Below are 14,969 nucleotides of genomic sequence, written 5' to 3' on the forward strand. Positions count from 1 at the left end.
TAAAAGTGACTAAAAAAAAAACAAAACTGGGTTTTGCTAAATTGCTGAGGCTAGCCTCAAACTTGTAATCCTCCTGCCTCAGCCCCAGCCTCCCATATTAGCTGGGATTACAGGCACACACCAACATACCCAGCTCTAAAAGCAAGCCTTTACAACCGAGAAGCAGGGGAAAACGTGAGGGGGGTGAAAAATCCATACCGTGAGACGCCCCCACCACCATCAGTCTATGCAGCGTACCCAGTAGGACTCTGCTCCTTTACAGATGCCCACAGCGAACCTAAACCTCTGAACAACCACTTCCCCTTCCCAGCTTTACTGGACACTGACTAACCTTCAAACAACTAGTATTTTGTTCTGCTAAGTACCCTTATAATTTCGTCTGATAATACCAAAACAGACAAAAAGAAAGCCTATTTAATTGCAAATAAACACAAACCAAAACACCACAAAACTAAAATGAAGGGAAATACTTATCTCAAACGCCACCACTACCACAAGTTTGCTCCGTCTCTTCCTGGGAGTTTCTGATTTTTCGTTTTGTTTTGTTTTTTAAACATTTCTTTTATGAGTATGAGCATTTTACCTGCAATTATGTCTGTGCACGACATGTGTGCCTGGTGGCCAGAGAGAAGACAGCATCTGAACTGGAACCGAGGTTATGGATGATTGTGAGCTGCCGCGGGGTGCTGGGAACTGAACCCCGATCCTCTGCGAGAGCATCAAGAGCTCTTAACCACTGAGTCAGCTCTCCAACCCTTCCTTCTGGGAAGTTTTATAAACACAACTCTATTTGATTTTTTTTTTAAAAAAAAAAAAAGAAAATGAGCTATAAGCAGCTTAGTAACCTACTTCTCTCTTGACCTACCAATATTTTTGAGATTTTTGTTTATTTTTTTTTTTATGTATCTGAATGTTTCGCTTGCATGTATGTCTGTAGAGCATGTGTGTGCAGTGTCCTAGAGTCCAGAAGATGATATCAGATCTCGTGGAGCTGGAGTTACTACAGCTGTTAGCTGCCAAGTTATTGATTGAATCTCAGAGCTCTGGAAGAATAAAGAGTCAATGCTTGGAACTGCTGGCCATCACTCCAGCCCCACTCACCAACACTCTTACATGCTGGTTTGCTTTCTGTTGCTGTGATAAACACCATGACATAAAGCAACCTGGGGAGGAAAGGATTTATTTCATCTTCCACTTCCACATCACAGCCCATCACTGAGGTAATTCAGGGAGAAACTCAAGGCCGGAACCTGGAGGCAGGAACTGAAGCAGAGACCACGGAGGAGTGCTAACTGACTTGCTCCTCAAGGCTTGCTCATCCTGCTTTCTAACACAACCACTGCACAGGGGTGGTACACCTCCAGTGGGCTTAGCCCCCCCCCACATCAATCACTAACCATGAACATGCACCCCAGGCTTTCCCACAGGTCAACCCAATGGGGTATCATTTTCTTCATTAAAGTTCTTTTCCCCAGATTACTCTGGCTTTGACAAACAACTAGGCAGCACACAGGCAGCAGGAAACATGGCGCATGAGGTACGGGCTCCCTGGAAATGGCCAAAGACTTGAACCCCCTCGTTGTTTACTTTTGTGTACGTCTGTGTGTGTGTGTGTGCATGCAGGGGCCAGCACACACTGGGTACCTTCCTCAACGTCTTCCTACCTTACTCTTTGAGACAGGGTCCCTCACTGAACCTGGAGCTCACTGGCTAGACTGGCTGGCCAGCAAGTCAGGATCCACCTGTTCACATCCCCAGCACTGGGGTTAGCGGTGTGGGTGACAAAGCTCAGCTTTTTACATGAACACTGGAGATGTGAATCTGAACGCAGGTCCTCACGCGTGCATGGCCATCCCTTTACTGACTGGACCATCTCCCCAGCCTCAACCCTCTCTGTTTCAGGATAGCAGGTACTAGGTAGACAACTGATGTGATTAAATGTTCCTTCAGACATATCGGAAAGGCTGTCACGTAGCACAGGCAGACTGGGGATTAGAGCTGGCTAGAGAACCACCACTTTAATCACATGGTACACAAGCAAGCATTTCCTGGCTGGGTCACAGTTCTGAGCAAACACTCTGTAGTGTGTAGGCCCTTGCTGGCCCCTTCCTTTCAGCAGGATTAGAGAGCATGTCAATGTACTCTGACATTTTCTTTACACAGGCTGTCACCACCAGGATTGTTTAGTTTCAGCAAGAGGAAAATTATAACGTGCCCATGACAAGCTGAATTTCTCACACACAGAAACAAAACATAAAACATACTGAGGTAAAACCTCACTCTGAAAAGGCTCCTGTTGAAAGGAAGCTTCATTACCAGTGAAGTATGTACATAGAATAGGTAACCAACCATTTCTATCCTTGACTTTTCTCTCCAGCAACCTCAGAAGTGTTTTTAAAGTGGAGGCTCCTTGGCCCAGGCGTGTGAGACACCCTGCCGACATCACATACGTCCCACAGACCCTGGGAGATGCTGTCTGGTCTACTTGACAGCACTGCCAGAGTCTTAGCACAGGAGAGGAGGGGACGAGAGGAGGGGACGCTTCCTGTCTTCACTGGGCCACGTGAAGAACAACTAGGCTTCCTCTCCACCGGTAACAAAACAAATGCTATCTCCCCCTCGGATCAGAGTTTTGTCAGGACATTCTGGCATACACTATGTTTTCATCTTCCTCACTATGTGCTCCCTTACTCTTCGGATGCCACAGCAACTAATCTTCAATCAACTTTTAAACAAAGCATGCTTCTATTTAATTTGCCCCATCTAGTGGAGCAATGAGTACACGGATTTCATGCAGGAGGCCATGTCACTGCTGGCTTGTTTTTTTTTTTTTTTTACAAGGAAACAACTATAATTTTAAAGCCTGAAAGTTGAGCATCAATAACTCCTAGGACTTACCATGAATATGAGATGCAGACGATCAAGAGCAAGGTGCCCAGCCAGGCCACCATATTCTCATCTCTATGCAGGTCTTGACCGAAGTCAGGCACACATATGGTAACGTTCTTCCCATGTTCGTCTTGAACTTGTAAACACAAAGCAAACACAGTCACAGGAGAAAGGTCTGCTGCCCCTTACAGCATTCATCTGGGAAGACTCAGAGAGCTCCGGCATGACTCCTCCTGACACCGAGGCCTTCACACTGGGGACTTCTACTCTACCATCTGTTTCTACACAACTGCACTTTCGCTAGCTCAGAAAACTGCCCTCCCACACCAGCACACGAGAGGAGCACCCCACGCCCCTCCGGGTTAAGTGTTCGAGGATGTGATTCGAGGATGTGATGACGTAGGAGTCAGTCACTCTCGCTCTTTTCGTAGATTAAAGAGAAAACAGTAAAAGTGAAGTTAGATCCATTTAAAAATATTATTATGCTTTCTTCTGAACTGGATCCACAAGCCTCTGAAGGGAGGGTAGAGCACAGGCCCCCTGGTGTAACAACCCACTTCCAGACAGTGTGATGGGGGCCTGAAACTGGGCTCCTAAGCCAGAGAAGACAGGTTACTACAGCTGACAGAAGGGACATGGCCTCCCTCAGCCTGTGACCTGGAAACCTGAGGTAGTCTAAAAGTTCAAAGAGATGAATCAAGAGGCTGGATAGAAATGTGTCTATAATGCCTCTCTCAGCAGCAATTAGCATTTTTAAAAAACATTGTGCTTCAATTATTAATATCCAGCTAGGTCTGATTGTCAACTTGACCCCCAAACAGGGAAGTACAGAAATCATTCTGCAAACACACACTCTGAGTCAAACTGGAATTATCACTGGTGTTCACCTCAAAAGAGTAAACATAACCATGTCAGCTGTGGTTTTAAAACCTTTACTTTCGAGGGCAGTGGGGGAAATGATTTTTGTGAGATGTGAACAAAACTTAACATTTATATTCAGGTAGTACTACTTAAAAATAAAAGTGTTTTACTGTTTTGGGGAAATGTTTGTTATTTAAAAAAACACTGTGAACAAAACCTCCATAAAGTTGAAATCAGAGATTAATACACAAGCAATTGTAAAAAAAAAAAAAAAAAAAAAAAAGTTTTGAGACCCCACAGTAAACTAAGTCAGGATTGAGCTTTTTTGTGTGTAATTAAACTCAGGATAAGCTATACTTACTATAAGACCTCCAATTACTACTTCCAACCATAACTATGAAGACAAGACCTGAGCTGAACATGGTGGCATGTGCCTCTGATTCCAGCACTTGGGAGGCCGAGGCAGGAAAACAGCAAGTTCAAGGCTAGCCTGGGCTACATGGTGAGTTCCATGTCAACTTGATTTTACAGTAAGACCTTCTCTCAAAACAAAGAAGACCTATAAGTACGTGTATCTAAATAATCACTACATTTGTTTTCTAAATTTAGGAACTTCTATTTTCTATTCAATTAAGACTACATTTACTTGATTTATAGAAGATCAAATATACCTGAACATTCAAACATTCATGTATCTGCATGCATATGCATATGTGTTTATGCATACTTATGTATCACAAAAGTGATAAATATAAAATATATTGATCTAAAAAAATCAATATGAAAATTTGGCCACCTGTTCATAAGGCTCAGGGGCTCATAATATCATGTTAGAACATACTACTACTTATGTAGGTTAATATCTTACTTTTGGCACAAGCCTTCAGTCCCAGCACTTGGAGGCAGACAGGTGGATTTCTGTGGTTTTGAGTCCAGCCTGGTCTACATAGGGAGTTCTAGGTCCAGGAGGATTATGTAACCCTGCCTTTAAAAGCTTTCAAAATCGCCGGGCGGTGGTGGCGCATGCCTTTAATCCCAGCACTCGGGAGGCAGAGCCAGGCGGATCTCTGTGAGTTCGAGGCCAGCCTGGACTACCAAGTGAGTTCCAGGAAAGGCGCAAAGCTACACAGAGAAACCCTGTCTCGAAAAACCAAAAAAAAAAAAAAAAGCTTTCAAAATAATCACTGTAACAATTTTACCCTAGTCACAGGTAACACCCCACAGAACTTGCTGTGTGCTGGTCACCGTTCTGACTAATGCACACATCATGAGCGTTTTCACTGGATTCTTAAAACCACCACAGAACAGAGGTCCGACAGTCTGGCTCCGACAGTCGTGCCCCTTTCTCTGTGTTCTATCGTCTCTGTAAGTAAATGTCACCTAGGACAGCACTGTGAGACTGTCGGCCTGCCAGTGACGGATCTGGGTTCAAACTGTGTTTTCACCTCTTACCTTCATACTTCCCAACTCCCTCTCACTGTCAGAGAATAACCTCCTGACATGGGAAAAACTAATAACTAAAAAATCGAAACCAAATGAAACAAAAACAAAACAAAACAAGGAAACAACCGAGTAAAATAAAGCGGTTCCTGACAAAGCAGAACAAGGAAACGCAGAGGAGGCCTGACCACAACTTAAAAGCTGACCTGCTGACCTCTGCACAGTGGGAAGACTCAAAAAATGCTGGGGGGCGGGGGCGGGCAGCCGTTAGAGAGAGGGCTCAGTGGTTAATGGCCCGTGTGGCTCTTGTACCCACGTCAGGTGGTTCATGGTGGCCTGTAATTTAGCTTCAGGGGATCATATGCCCCTTCTGGACTCCTGGAGTACCTGCACTCACACATGCATGTGTGTACACACACACACACACACACACACACACACACACACACACACACACACACACACACAGTTAAAAAAATAATGAAAAATTTTTAAGAGAAGAAATTTTTGTTTTTGCAGTTAATGACTTGACTTCATGAAAAGGCCTAGATCATCTTGCTTCTTTGATTTACTGAATCCTCGACAGCTCAGGTTCTAGGGAAATGAAGACACATGTACCATCAACACACACTTGAAAAAGGCTCCTTACCTATTTTCTCAGGCTTGCTGGTCAGTGCCGAGAAAGTGAGGTATGTGACATAGCAGCTGATCAGCCCAGACTGCAACAGCCCCGAGTGTGGCTGTCCTGGAACAAGAGACAGACGAAGACGGGCTTAAAATCCAGCAGCAGACCTGGACCTTAAACGGATTCCCATCCCCACGCACGAAGCTCCTTAAACTTCTACACCCACCTTTACTAATGAAGTGTTTGTCTCAGGAAAAAACTTAAAATTGGGTGAGGATATGCCCACCTTCATATTGCTATTTAAGGACACCAAATTCTTTCCAATCTCTCCATAAACAATGCTAAAAAACCTATAACTATGCAACACAATATCCAGACCCCTGAGGGTTTTGAATTGTACGTATGTATGTATGTACGTATGTATGTATGTATGTATGTGTGTATGTATGTATGTGTATATGTATGTATGTGTATATGTGTGTATGTATGTATGTATGTGTGTGTATGTATGTATGTATGTATGTATGTATGTATGTATGTGTGGACAGTTTGTTGCATGGATACATACATACAGGTGCACAAGCATGTGTGATGTGTGGAGGTCAGAGGACAACTTGCAGGAGTACGTTCTCTCCTTCTACCTTGTGGGTCCCAGGGATTAAATTCAGGTTCTCAGGCTTTGCAGGAAGTGCCTTGACCTGCTGAACCATCTCTCAGGCCCCCTCCCCGCTGAAGTTTATAACGTTAGCTCGTAAGTCATGAGATCAGAAGAAAATTGGCATCATTGTTTAGCTTAGCGTGACAGACAGACAAACTTCACAGAGCGTGGGTAGATGGACAAGGTCATTAGATAATCCACGAAGCATAAGCACTTAGCTGTCAAGACAAAAACAAACCACCACCACCAAAACACTCTTGGCCACACTAAGTACAAGACCTAGTCCAGGCTAAAAAGAAAAGCTATGGGGCGTGGCATTCACTGGGAGAGGGCCTTAAAGTTCCAATAGTTAAGTTACAACTTAGTATTGGAATCATTTAGGGTAACTACAGAATCTGTTGACATGGGATCTCTCTTTGCTGAAATTTTCAACCACCTGCTGACATGAAAGGATTCCAGCTACCTTCTGTTAAAATTCCTTCTTAAATTACTGGTTTTCACTTATATTTATCAATAGAGGTATTGTAATAGGCATTCACAATATTGCTCTCTGGAATTAGACATCCTTAGAACTAATGGCAGTAGGCAAAATTTCAAAATGTTATGCCTGTTTCAGAAGATAGGACTGAACCCAAAGGAGACTTTAGTCAGCTTACCAATGGTTTGTTTTAGGAAATTCTTTACTGATCAGTTGCAGAGATTGGAAGAATAACTGCCTCAATTTCTGTAATGCAGTTGAAAACTCAGTACGGATAATATCTTAATCTTGGTAAAATTGTTTGCTACTCCTTAGCTGAGGAGCCCAGGCTGGCCTCAAATGCCCCTATGCAGTCAAGGTTGGCTTTAACTTTCTGATCCTCTCACTTCCGTCTCCTAAGTACTGTGATTACAGGCATGCAGAAACATGCCTGGCTTTTCAAACCCACTGTTCTGGAAAGGATGCAAAGGGCTATACACTTATTGTCCATGTCTCCTTTTCCTATCTAGGAATCTGAACAGCATATCAGATTAATCACCTATACAGGAAGAGTCCTTTAAGGAACACCAGACTAGGTACATCTTTATAACCTGGCGACAGCACAGCTTGAGCATACAAGCTTACGGGGTCAGAGGTAGTGTGCTGTGACAACTCACACCTCCACTTTCTAAGGAACTTTCAACGGTCTCCTCCTTTGTGGCTCTGAAACAGTCTGACCAAGGCCAAGCTCACACAGTTCTGCAGACTTCGCTGAAGTAGAATCTGGTCATGAGACTGGAAACAACTAGGGTAAGAGTTCCCATTTCCTGACTCACGAGCCAGGTTGTCCTCAGTTGCTGGTCACCTGCCTAGGACAATCCCAGAAACAGCTCCTTCGGGGCGCTGTCATTCAGATTTCACCAGGACACAACAAGCCAAATTTAGAAATCTCTCGCATAACAAAGACTGAGCACATTTCCCATTTAAAGGCTCCCTATAGTGCACTGTCTATCTTCCTATGTATTGGCCTCAATTCAGATCTTCCCGGACACAAAGTAAACCTGGCTATCCCCTCCAAATAAGCATGGAATACAAAGAGGAGTCTTGAGCCCCATCCACGGGAAATCAAAGAATGACTTGGACTTTCAAAAAACCACTGTGCTTGTTCAAAATCACAAGTGAGAATACATACAGAAAAAGAGAAAAGCCATGCTTACGATTCTGGACACAGGGCGAGATGGCTGCTAGAGAGATGAGCAGGCAGAGGCCGCCATGCACCCCCAGGAGGATCTTGTTGTCCATGCAGCCATCTCCCTGTGTGTAAAATAATGCCATCAGAGCCAAGCCTCCAACAGCAACAGAGTACATGATGAGCGTCGCCAGGGACAGGGAGGCGTACCACAGCTTATTACTGGCAGTGCCTGCGGTCCTGTTTCTCCGGGAAGGAGGGAGGGGAGGTGGAGGAGAGAGAGAACAAGTCAGTGAAGGCCTCCATTCCCTGGAGCTTTCCATCCCTCAGATACTGACCCACAGGATCAGGCCCCATCAGGGACACTGGAACCATGGGTCCAAAGACACCTTTAGCAATGACGACACTCTACCTCAGCCAGAATGTTCTCACGATTATGCAGACTTGTTGACTTAGGCTTAGAAGCATCTCTAAACATGAGTTTCTTCTCCTGAGCCCAGTGTGTGCATCACCTAAAATGATCATCTACCAGCTTTACCCTCACACTCCTCCATGCTGGATGCTAACAGCACTAGGGGAGGAAGTGGCAGCATTGGGGTGTGAAGCAAAGACGGTAACTCAATGGGGTTGGCTTTGAGCTCTCTCTGTGAGTGCAGAGCCTGGAACTGCCATGACCTCTCATCTAAGTGCTGGCGGCAGCTCCCCTGAGGCCACCCTCTCTTAGGGGAAACAGCTCCGCTCACAGAAGCCCTGCCAGCCCCTGTTCTTTACTCTCTGCACTGAAGAGGGCCGGCATCAGGACCACCTCTCCAAAATTCTATGAGAACTTACTAAGGGAGAAACACTGCAGTAAATAAAATCAGGGAAAGAGGGGTTGGGGAGACGGCTCAGTGCTTAAGAGCACTTACTGCTCTTGCAGAGGATCTGAGTTCAATTCCCAGCACCCACATCAGGCAGCTCACAAGTGCCTGTAACTCCAGCTCCAGGGGACCTGAAGTCTCCAGAGTTCCCTGCACTCAAGCACATACTGCCGTACAGACACACTCACATATGCATAATTTAATAACTCTGTAAAGTCGGGGACAGAAACGCCGGACGGGGAAGACAGCTCGGTCAGGAAAGGGCTTGTCTTCCAAGCACGAGAACCGGAGTTCCATGGTTTAAAAAGCTGGGCATAGTGACATGCGCCTGTAACCCAGCACTGGGGAGGTGGAAACAGCTGGATTCCTGCTGTTCCCTGGCCATCTAGTCCAGCCTACTCGGAGAGTTCCAGACCAAAAGGTGGACAGCATCTGAAGAATGATAGCTCAAATAGTCCTCTGGCTTCCATATGCATACACAAGTGTTCACCCCTATAAACATGAATATGCACATACATGCACACACAAAAGGGAAGGGGAGCGGAGGGGAGGGGAAGGGGAGGGGAGGGGAGGGGAGGAGAAGGGAAGGTCTACTGGGATATACCATAAAGAAACTAAGAGAGGAATCTACTTTGCAGTTTTTATAAATATTAATAAAGGTATGAGCAAGATTAGTGGTGACATAATGCCGTAGAAATTGTTCAGAACAAAGAGGAGGGGTTTATAAATGCTAAAGAGGACAGAGCCAAGGAAGACTGACTGACTGTCATCCACCTCATGATTCAGCTGCTCTTGGTGTCAGCAACCACGCACCCACACCGTGCTCCCACAACCACGCTCCCCCATTCTTCAGAAAAAGCCGCTTGCCTAACGTTTCCACAGAGCTGGAAAGGGTTCAAGCAACACTGCTAGAATGCTTTCACAATGGAAAGGCTGCTCTCGCCAGAGACAGAAAAACAGGAAGGAAGGCTGAGATGACAATGACCACCGTAGTCCCAACACTGAGCCGGGCACTCTGATGGCCTCAGAATTACCCCCACGACAGGCACACCAAGAAAATGGGGGACAAAAACATAACGAACGGCAAGGACACACAGTGCCGTACACACCGAAAGCTGACCACTGGACTGGTGGGCGGGGCAGGGTCCAGCCTGCTCCTCCTCTGGTCTTTGGGTTGTTAGCATGTGAGGGATTTCTGACTACACTGGTCCAGGTTCAGTGTTCGGTCCTAGCCTTTCCCGAGCTCCAGACTCCTCCTCCTCCTCCTCCTCCTCCTCCTTCTCCATTGGGAGGTCAGACTGGCATGCTAGCCTTGGCACATCACAAGGACTCCATGTTCACTCCTCTCCTCTAACTTCAGAAAACGGCAGCCGCACGCTCATTGTTGGGAGAAAGAGAAAGACAAGAACCACAGGCACTCTCCTCACCCCACGTCTTCAGCTCACCTCCAGATCCACCCACACTTGTTCAGATCATGCAGAATCTGGGCCTTTGCAACCTGGCTCCAAGCTCCCCTCAGAGCTAGACCTCCTTACACCAGCCTCCTTAGCATGCACTTATGGCCCTCTCTGATCTTTTGTTTTTTAAGTTAAGAACGACTCGGTTACAGTCTTCCCTTCAAAACTTTTCTACTCTCCCAACATTTCATTTAGAAACCAAAGCTGTAAGTCTGGAAATGCAGCCCGGTGGTAAGGTACGTGCCCAGCAGGTGCAAGGCCCTGAGTGAAAACAACTTTAAAAAGTCTTTACAATAGCCCTCAGAGGCACTATGATCTGGCCCAGGGCCAGCACTGATATCATCTTCCCCGCTCTTCCCACGCCTCTAGGCCCCAGACACAGATGTCCCTCTGTTCCTTAAACAAGCCCAGCCAGCTTACATCTGAGCAGGGTCCTCCCAAAGGGCAGCCTGCTCTCCTGCACCCTTTATGGTGTAGTTCACACACATGAGTCCTTCATATAACTGCATGATTCTGTGTTGAGTATCGACGTCCCCGCTACAACACTATCAGCTTCGCAGAGCAGACTAAGGCTGTCCCTACCTTACGGCTACCACGTAGGATGGTGCTTGGGAAACGCCATGCACTCACTGAGCATGCTCTAAAGAAGTAACACAGGGCAGCAGGTGAGTAGAGAGGCTGTGTCTGTGCTGCTCCAGCTTAACCTGTGCTCCTGATGGCATCTTGCTGGAGGCCGACCCAGTCCATACTGTGGTCATCTCTCCAGTCTCCATGCCCATCAGGGTTGTCTGGAGCACAAAACTCCAAAAAGATATTGACCACGTGCTGAGTAAGGAGCCCCAGACAGAGAACAGAGAGTACCCTGCAGAGTCTACACACACACAGACTGCAGGGTGATTGCAGAGCCTACACACACACACACACACACACACACACACACACACACACACACACACACACACAGAATACCAGGGGACTGCAGAGTCTACACACACACAGACTGCAGGGTGATTGCAGAGCCTACACACACACACACACACACACACACACACACACACACACACACAAAATACCGGGGGACTGCAGTGTCTACACACACAGAGTACCGGGGGACTGCAGAGTCTACACACCTAACAGGAAGAGGGTCCCAGGCTGGGAAGGCTGCTGGGCCCAGGCTCGATGAGAGGCAGGACCAAACTAAACCTACCAAAGCAAATTTACACTCTCTAATGCTTTTAACATCAACTCCCATTAGCAACCCCTGAATATACTATCTACCTTCTGTTATTTCATCAGCCATTTATTTATGGGGGGGCACATGGGAGGGCAGCACGCATGTGGAAGTCAGGGGGCAATTTATGGAAGTTCTTGCCTTCTACCACATGGGTCCTGGGGAATAAACTCAGGTCATCAAGCTTGGTGGCAAGTGCCTTTACCAAATGAGCCATTTGGCCAGCACCGGTGCCTTCCACTATTTCAACTGTAATATAGAACTGACCTTTCAAATGTGAATATGACCTAGACAGCAAAAATAAAACAAAACCACAACTACTAGCCATCTAATCCAACCAACCACACCATTTTATAGTACAAAATCTGGTGTCAGAGATGCCAACAAACATTTGTCAAAGTGACATTCCAGAATGGGCAGGGACAGCAGACCTGTGTTCAGCGGGCCTGCAGGTCCATGGCATGTGTACCTTGTGGCTTTGAGGCTCTTCTCTTTTGATATATTTATAAATGAAATAAAAGGGAAAGGAAAAAGTTCCATCTACTAAAAGCTGTTCCCCTAAAACCAGTAATCACATTTTCTGTTTTAGCCTTAAATCAAGTCTATTTAAATCAAACAAAACAGGAGAAAAAAGGAGGGAGTGCACAAAAGTTGACAGAAAGGAAACAATTTTAGTGAGCTTCCCAGCTTAGTATTAACTTTAGGCTGATGAATCAACTGTAGGTGTGTTAAAAAGGTTTTGTTGGATTCTAGCATCAAAGCTATATTACTGTCTGCAAAGGTCTTTTTTTTTTAAAGATTTGTTTTTGTGTATGCATATGTCTGTATAAATGTATTCCACATGTGTGCAGTGTCCAAGGAGTCTAAAGTGAGTGTAGGAGCCTCTGAAGCTGAAGTGCAGGTGGTACCAGAAGCTGCAAGCCACCCTGCATGGGTGCTGAAACTGGACTCGGGGTCTCTGGAGGAGCAGTGAATGCTCTTAACTGCTGAACCACCATCTCTCAAGCCTGGCTGCAAAACTCCTACGCTATTCTTACTGAGTAGTTTCTAGAAAGTTTTCAAAGCAACCAAACTCTTCCAAAGGGCCCATTAAACTTTGGCATTAATAGTCAGTCCCAGAAAAACTGGCTCAGGAATCAGTTAAAGCACTCAAGGAGAGAAGCACAGACGTGCCCAGGGGAACGTGCTGTGGGACACCCAAGTCAGGACTCGGTGTCCAATACACGATCTCAGCATAAAGCACACAGCATGCGATATATCTGCAGAACTTTAGAGGAAGCCTTGATTTTAGCCAGTACAAAAGACAGTATGCAGCATTATCAGCTAAAGTGCATTACTTATTGTGGGTCCTTCTGTACAAAGACCATAGGGCCAAATAAAACTACAGCACCCCTTAGCTGATCTTTAAGAAAACTCTACTGCCTCAGAACATGGCCTAGAGGGGATGACAGCAAAAATCACTAGATTTTAAAGGTGACTCAAAATGTGGATAGCATGCAATAACTCACAGGAGCACAAGTCAACTTGAAAATCCGTAATTGAAAAGGTGAGACTTTATAAAACACCAAAACATACCAGTAACACTTCTGTGTGGGCCAGTATGCTGGAAACGTTGTTTTTTTTTTAAATATTTACTTGTGTGTGTGTGTGTGTGTGTGTGTGTGTGTGTGTGTGTGTGTGTGTGCGCGCGCCTCTAGAAGAGGGAGTCCAATCCCCTGGAGCTGGAGTTACAGATGGTTGCGAGCTGCCTGAGATGGGTGTGGGAACCAAGCATGGATCTTCCAAAAGAGCAGCAAGTGCTCATAACTACTGAGCTGTCTCTCCGGCCGCATTGTTTAAAGTCTGGTCCTAGTTGGCTGTACTCATGTAATATTCACTGAGTGATAAAACGGCCGGCACTACACTGTCTTCACTGATGTACTCCCCACACACAGCTGCCACGTCACTTCATCACCATGTTTAACAAAAGCGGAACAATGTCCAACTGCAGAATACGTTCAAAACAGAAAATATTGAGCAAGTCTGGAGAATGTGCTTTGTCTTACTCAACATAAAAATAAAATGCACACTCGTGGCACTGGGTTTGTTTGTTTCTTTGTGTTGTTTTGCCAAAATTCAGTATTATAAAAATGATGCCTAGAAAAACCTATAAAAGAGCAGCCATAGTTCATACACACCTAAGATCCTAGTACTCAGGAGGCAGAGGCAGAAGGATCATGAATTTACAGCCTGAACTGCAGAGACAGACAGACATAAATAAAGCAATAGCTTTATTGGGTATAAAAGAGAATCATTTTTAAAGTAAAGAAAGTTAGCTCAGTGGTGAACACCTGCCCAGAATTGATCACCAACAGCACCAAAACAGACACCAAATCAGAGCGATGGCACTCTGTTCAGAACCACAGCGTCAACTTGGCCCCTGTACAAGGACGGGAGCCTTGTCTGGTTGTCGCTTCCTCAGTCTAGCTCAACAAGAAAGAACTAGCTATTAATAGGCGTTTCCTTGCGGCCTGGGATGTGAATTCTGTTCTCAAGGCACTAAAGAGTCTACCATTTTACAGGCAAGACAGCTTCCTACAGCAAGACAGAAAGTTTTCCCAACAAAGGGATGTTGTGTGTCTTGGAAAGTGGAGACATTTTTTTTTTTTTTTTTTTTTTTTTTTTTTTTGGTTTTTCGAGACAGGGTTTCTCTGTGTAGCTTTGTGCCTTTCCTGGAACTCACTTGGTAGCCCAGGCTGGCCTCGAACTCACAGAGATCCACCTGGCTCTGCTTCCCGAGTGCTGGGATTAAAGGCGTGCGCCACCACCGCCCGGCCATTTTTTTTTTTTAAAGAAGAAAACTATTTCATCTCAGTCTTATCAGAAGAATCTCATGCTCCAAAGTATTTGTGGCTTCTGTGCTTCTTCTGTTTCTTAACCTTGTAGGAGTGAGGGCCTAGATGAAGGAAACCCAAGTCACAGATGCACATGGTCCACACAGCCAGCCAGCCACACACGGTCCACACAGCCAGCCAGCCATACATGGTCCATACAACCAGTCACACATGGTTCACACAGCCAGCCAGTCACACACAGCCAGTCATACAGGGTCTACATAGCCAGTCACAAACGCTCCACACAGCCAGTCACACAGGGTCTACACAGCCAGTCACACAGGGTCCACACAGCCAGTTACACACGGCCCACATGGCCAGTCACAAAAGGCACAAGCAAGACAGGAGGGCAGAGAGGACAGAAAACAGAGAAGAAGAAATGGGGAGATCCAAGTGGACTGGAACCCAGAGCAGATAGGCAGTTTCTTT

The 14,969-nt window shown here is 45.8% G+C and overlaps 1 protein-coding gene across 2 annotated transcripts in view; it reads right to left on the reverse strand.

The window, feature by feature from the left end:
• The window catches only part of Serinc5 (serine incorporator 5), a 101,571-nt gene that overhangs the window by 20,551 nt on the left and 66,051 nt on the right, over positions 1–14,969 (reverse strand). For both annotated transcript variants that reach the window (XM_052743573.1, XM_052743574.1), the window contains exons 6-8: positions 8,148–8,359; positions 5,840–5,935; positions 2,899–3,025 (exon numbers count right to left, since the gene is read on the reverse strand). In XM_052743573.1, coding sequence (XP_052599533.1) covers positions 2,899–3,025; positions 5,840–5,935; positions 8,148–8,359 — 435 coding nt within the window. The remainder of the gene's footprint in view (positions 1–2,898; positions 3,026–5,839; positions 5,936–8,147; positions 8,360–14,969) is intronic.

This window comes from Peromyscus californicus, unplaced genomic scaffold (genome assembly GCF_007827085.1).
Source record: "Peromyscus californicus insignis strain IS unplaced genomic scaffold, ASM782708v3 Scaffold_18__1_contigs__length_77618521, whole genome shotgun sequence".
NCBI classification, from domain to species: Eukaryota; Metazoa; Chordata; class Mammalia; order Rodentia; family Cricetidae; genus Peromyscus; species Peromyscus californicus.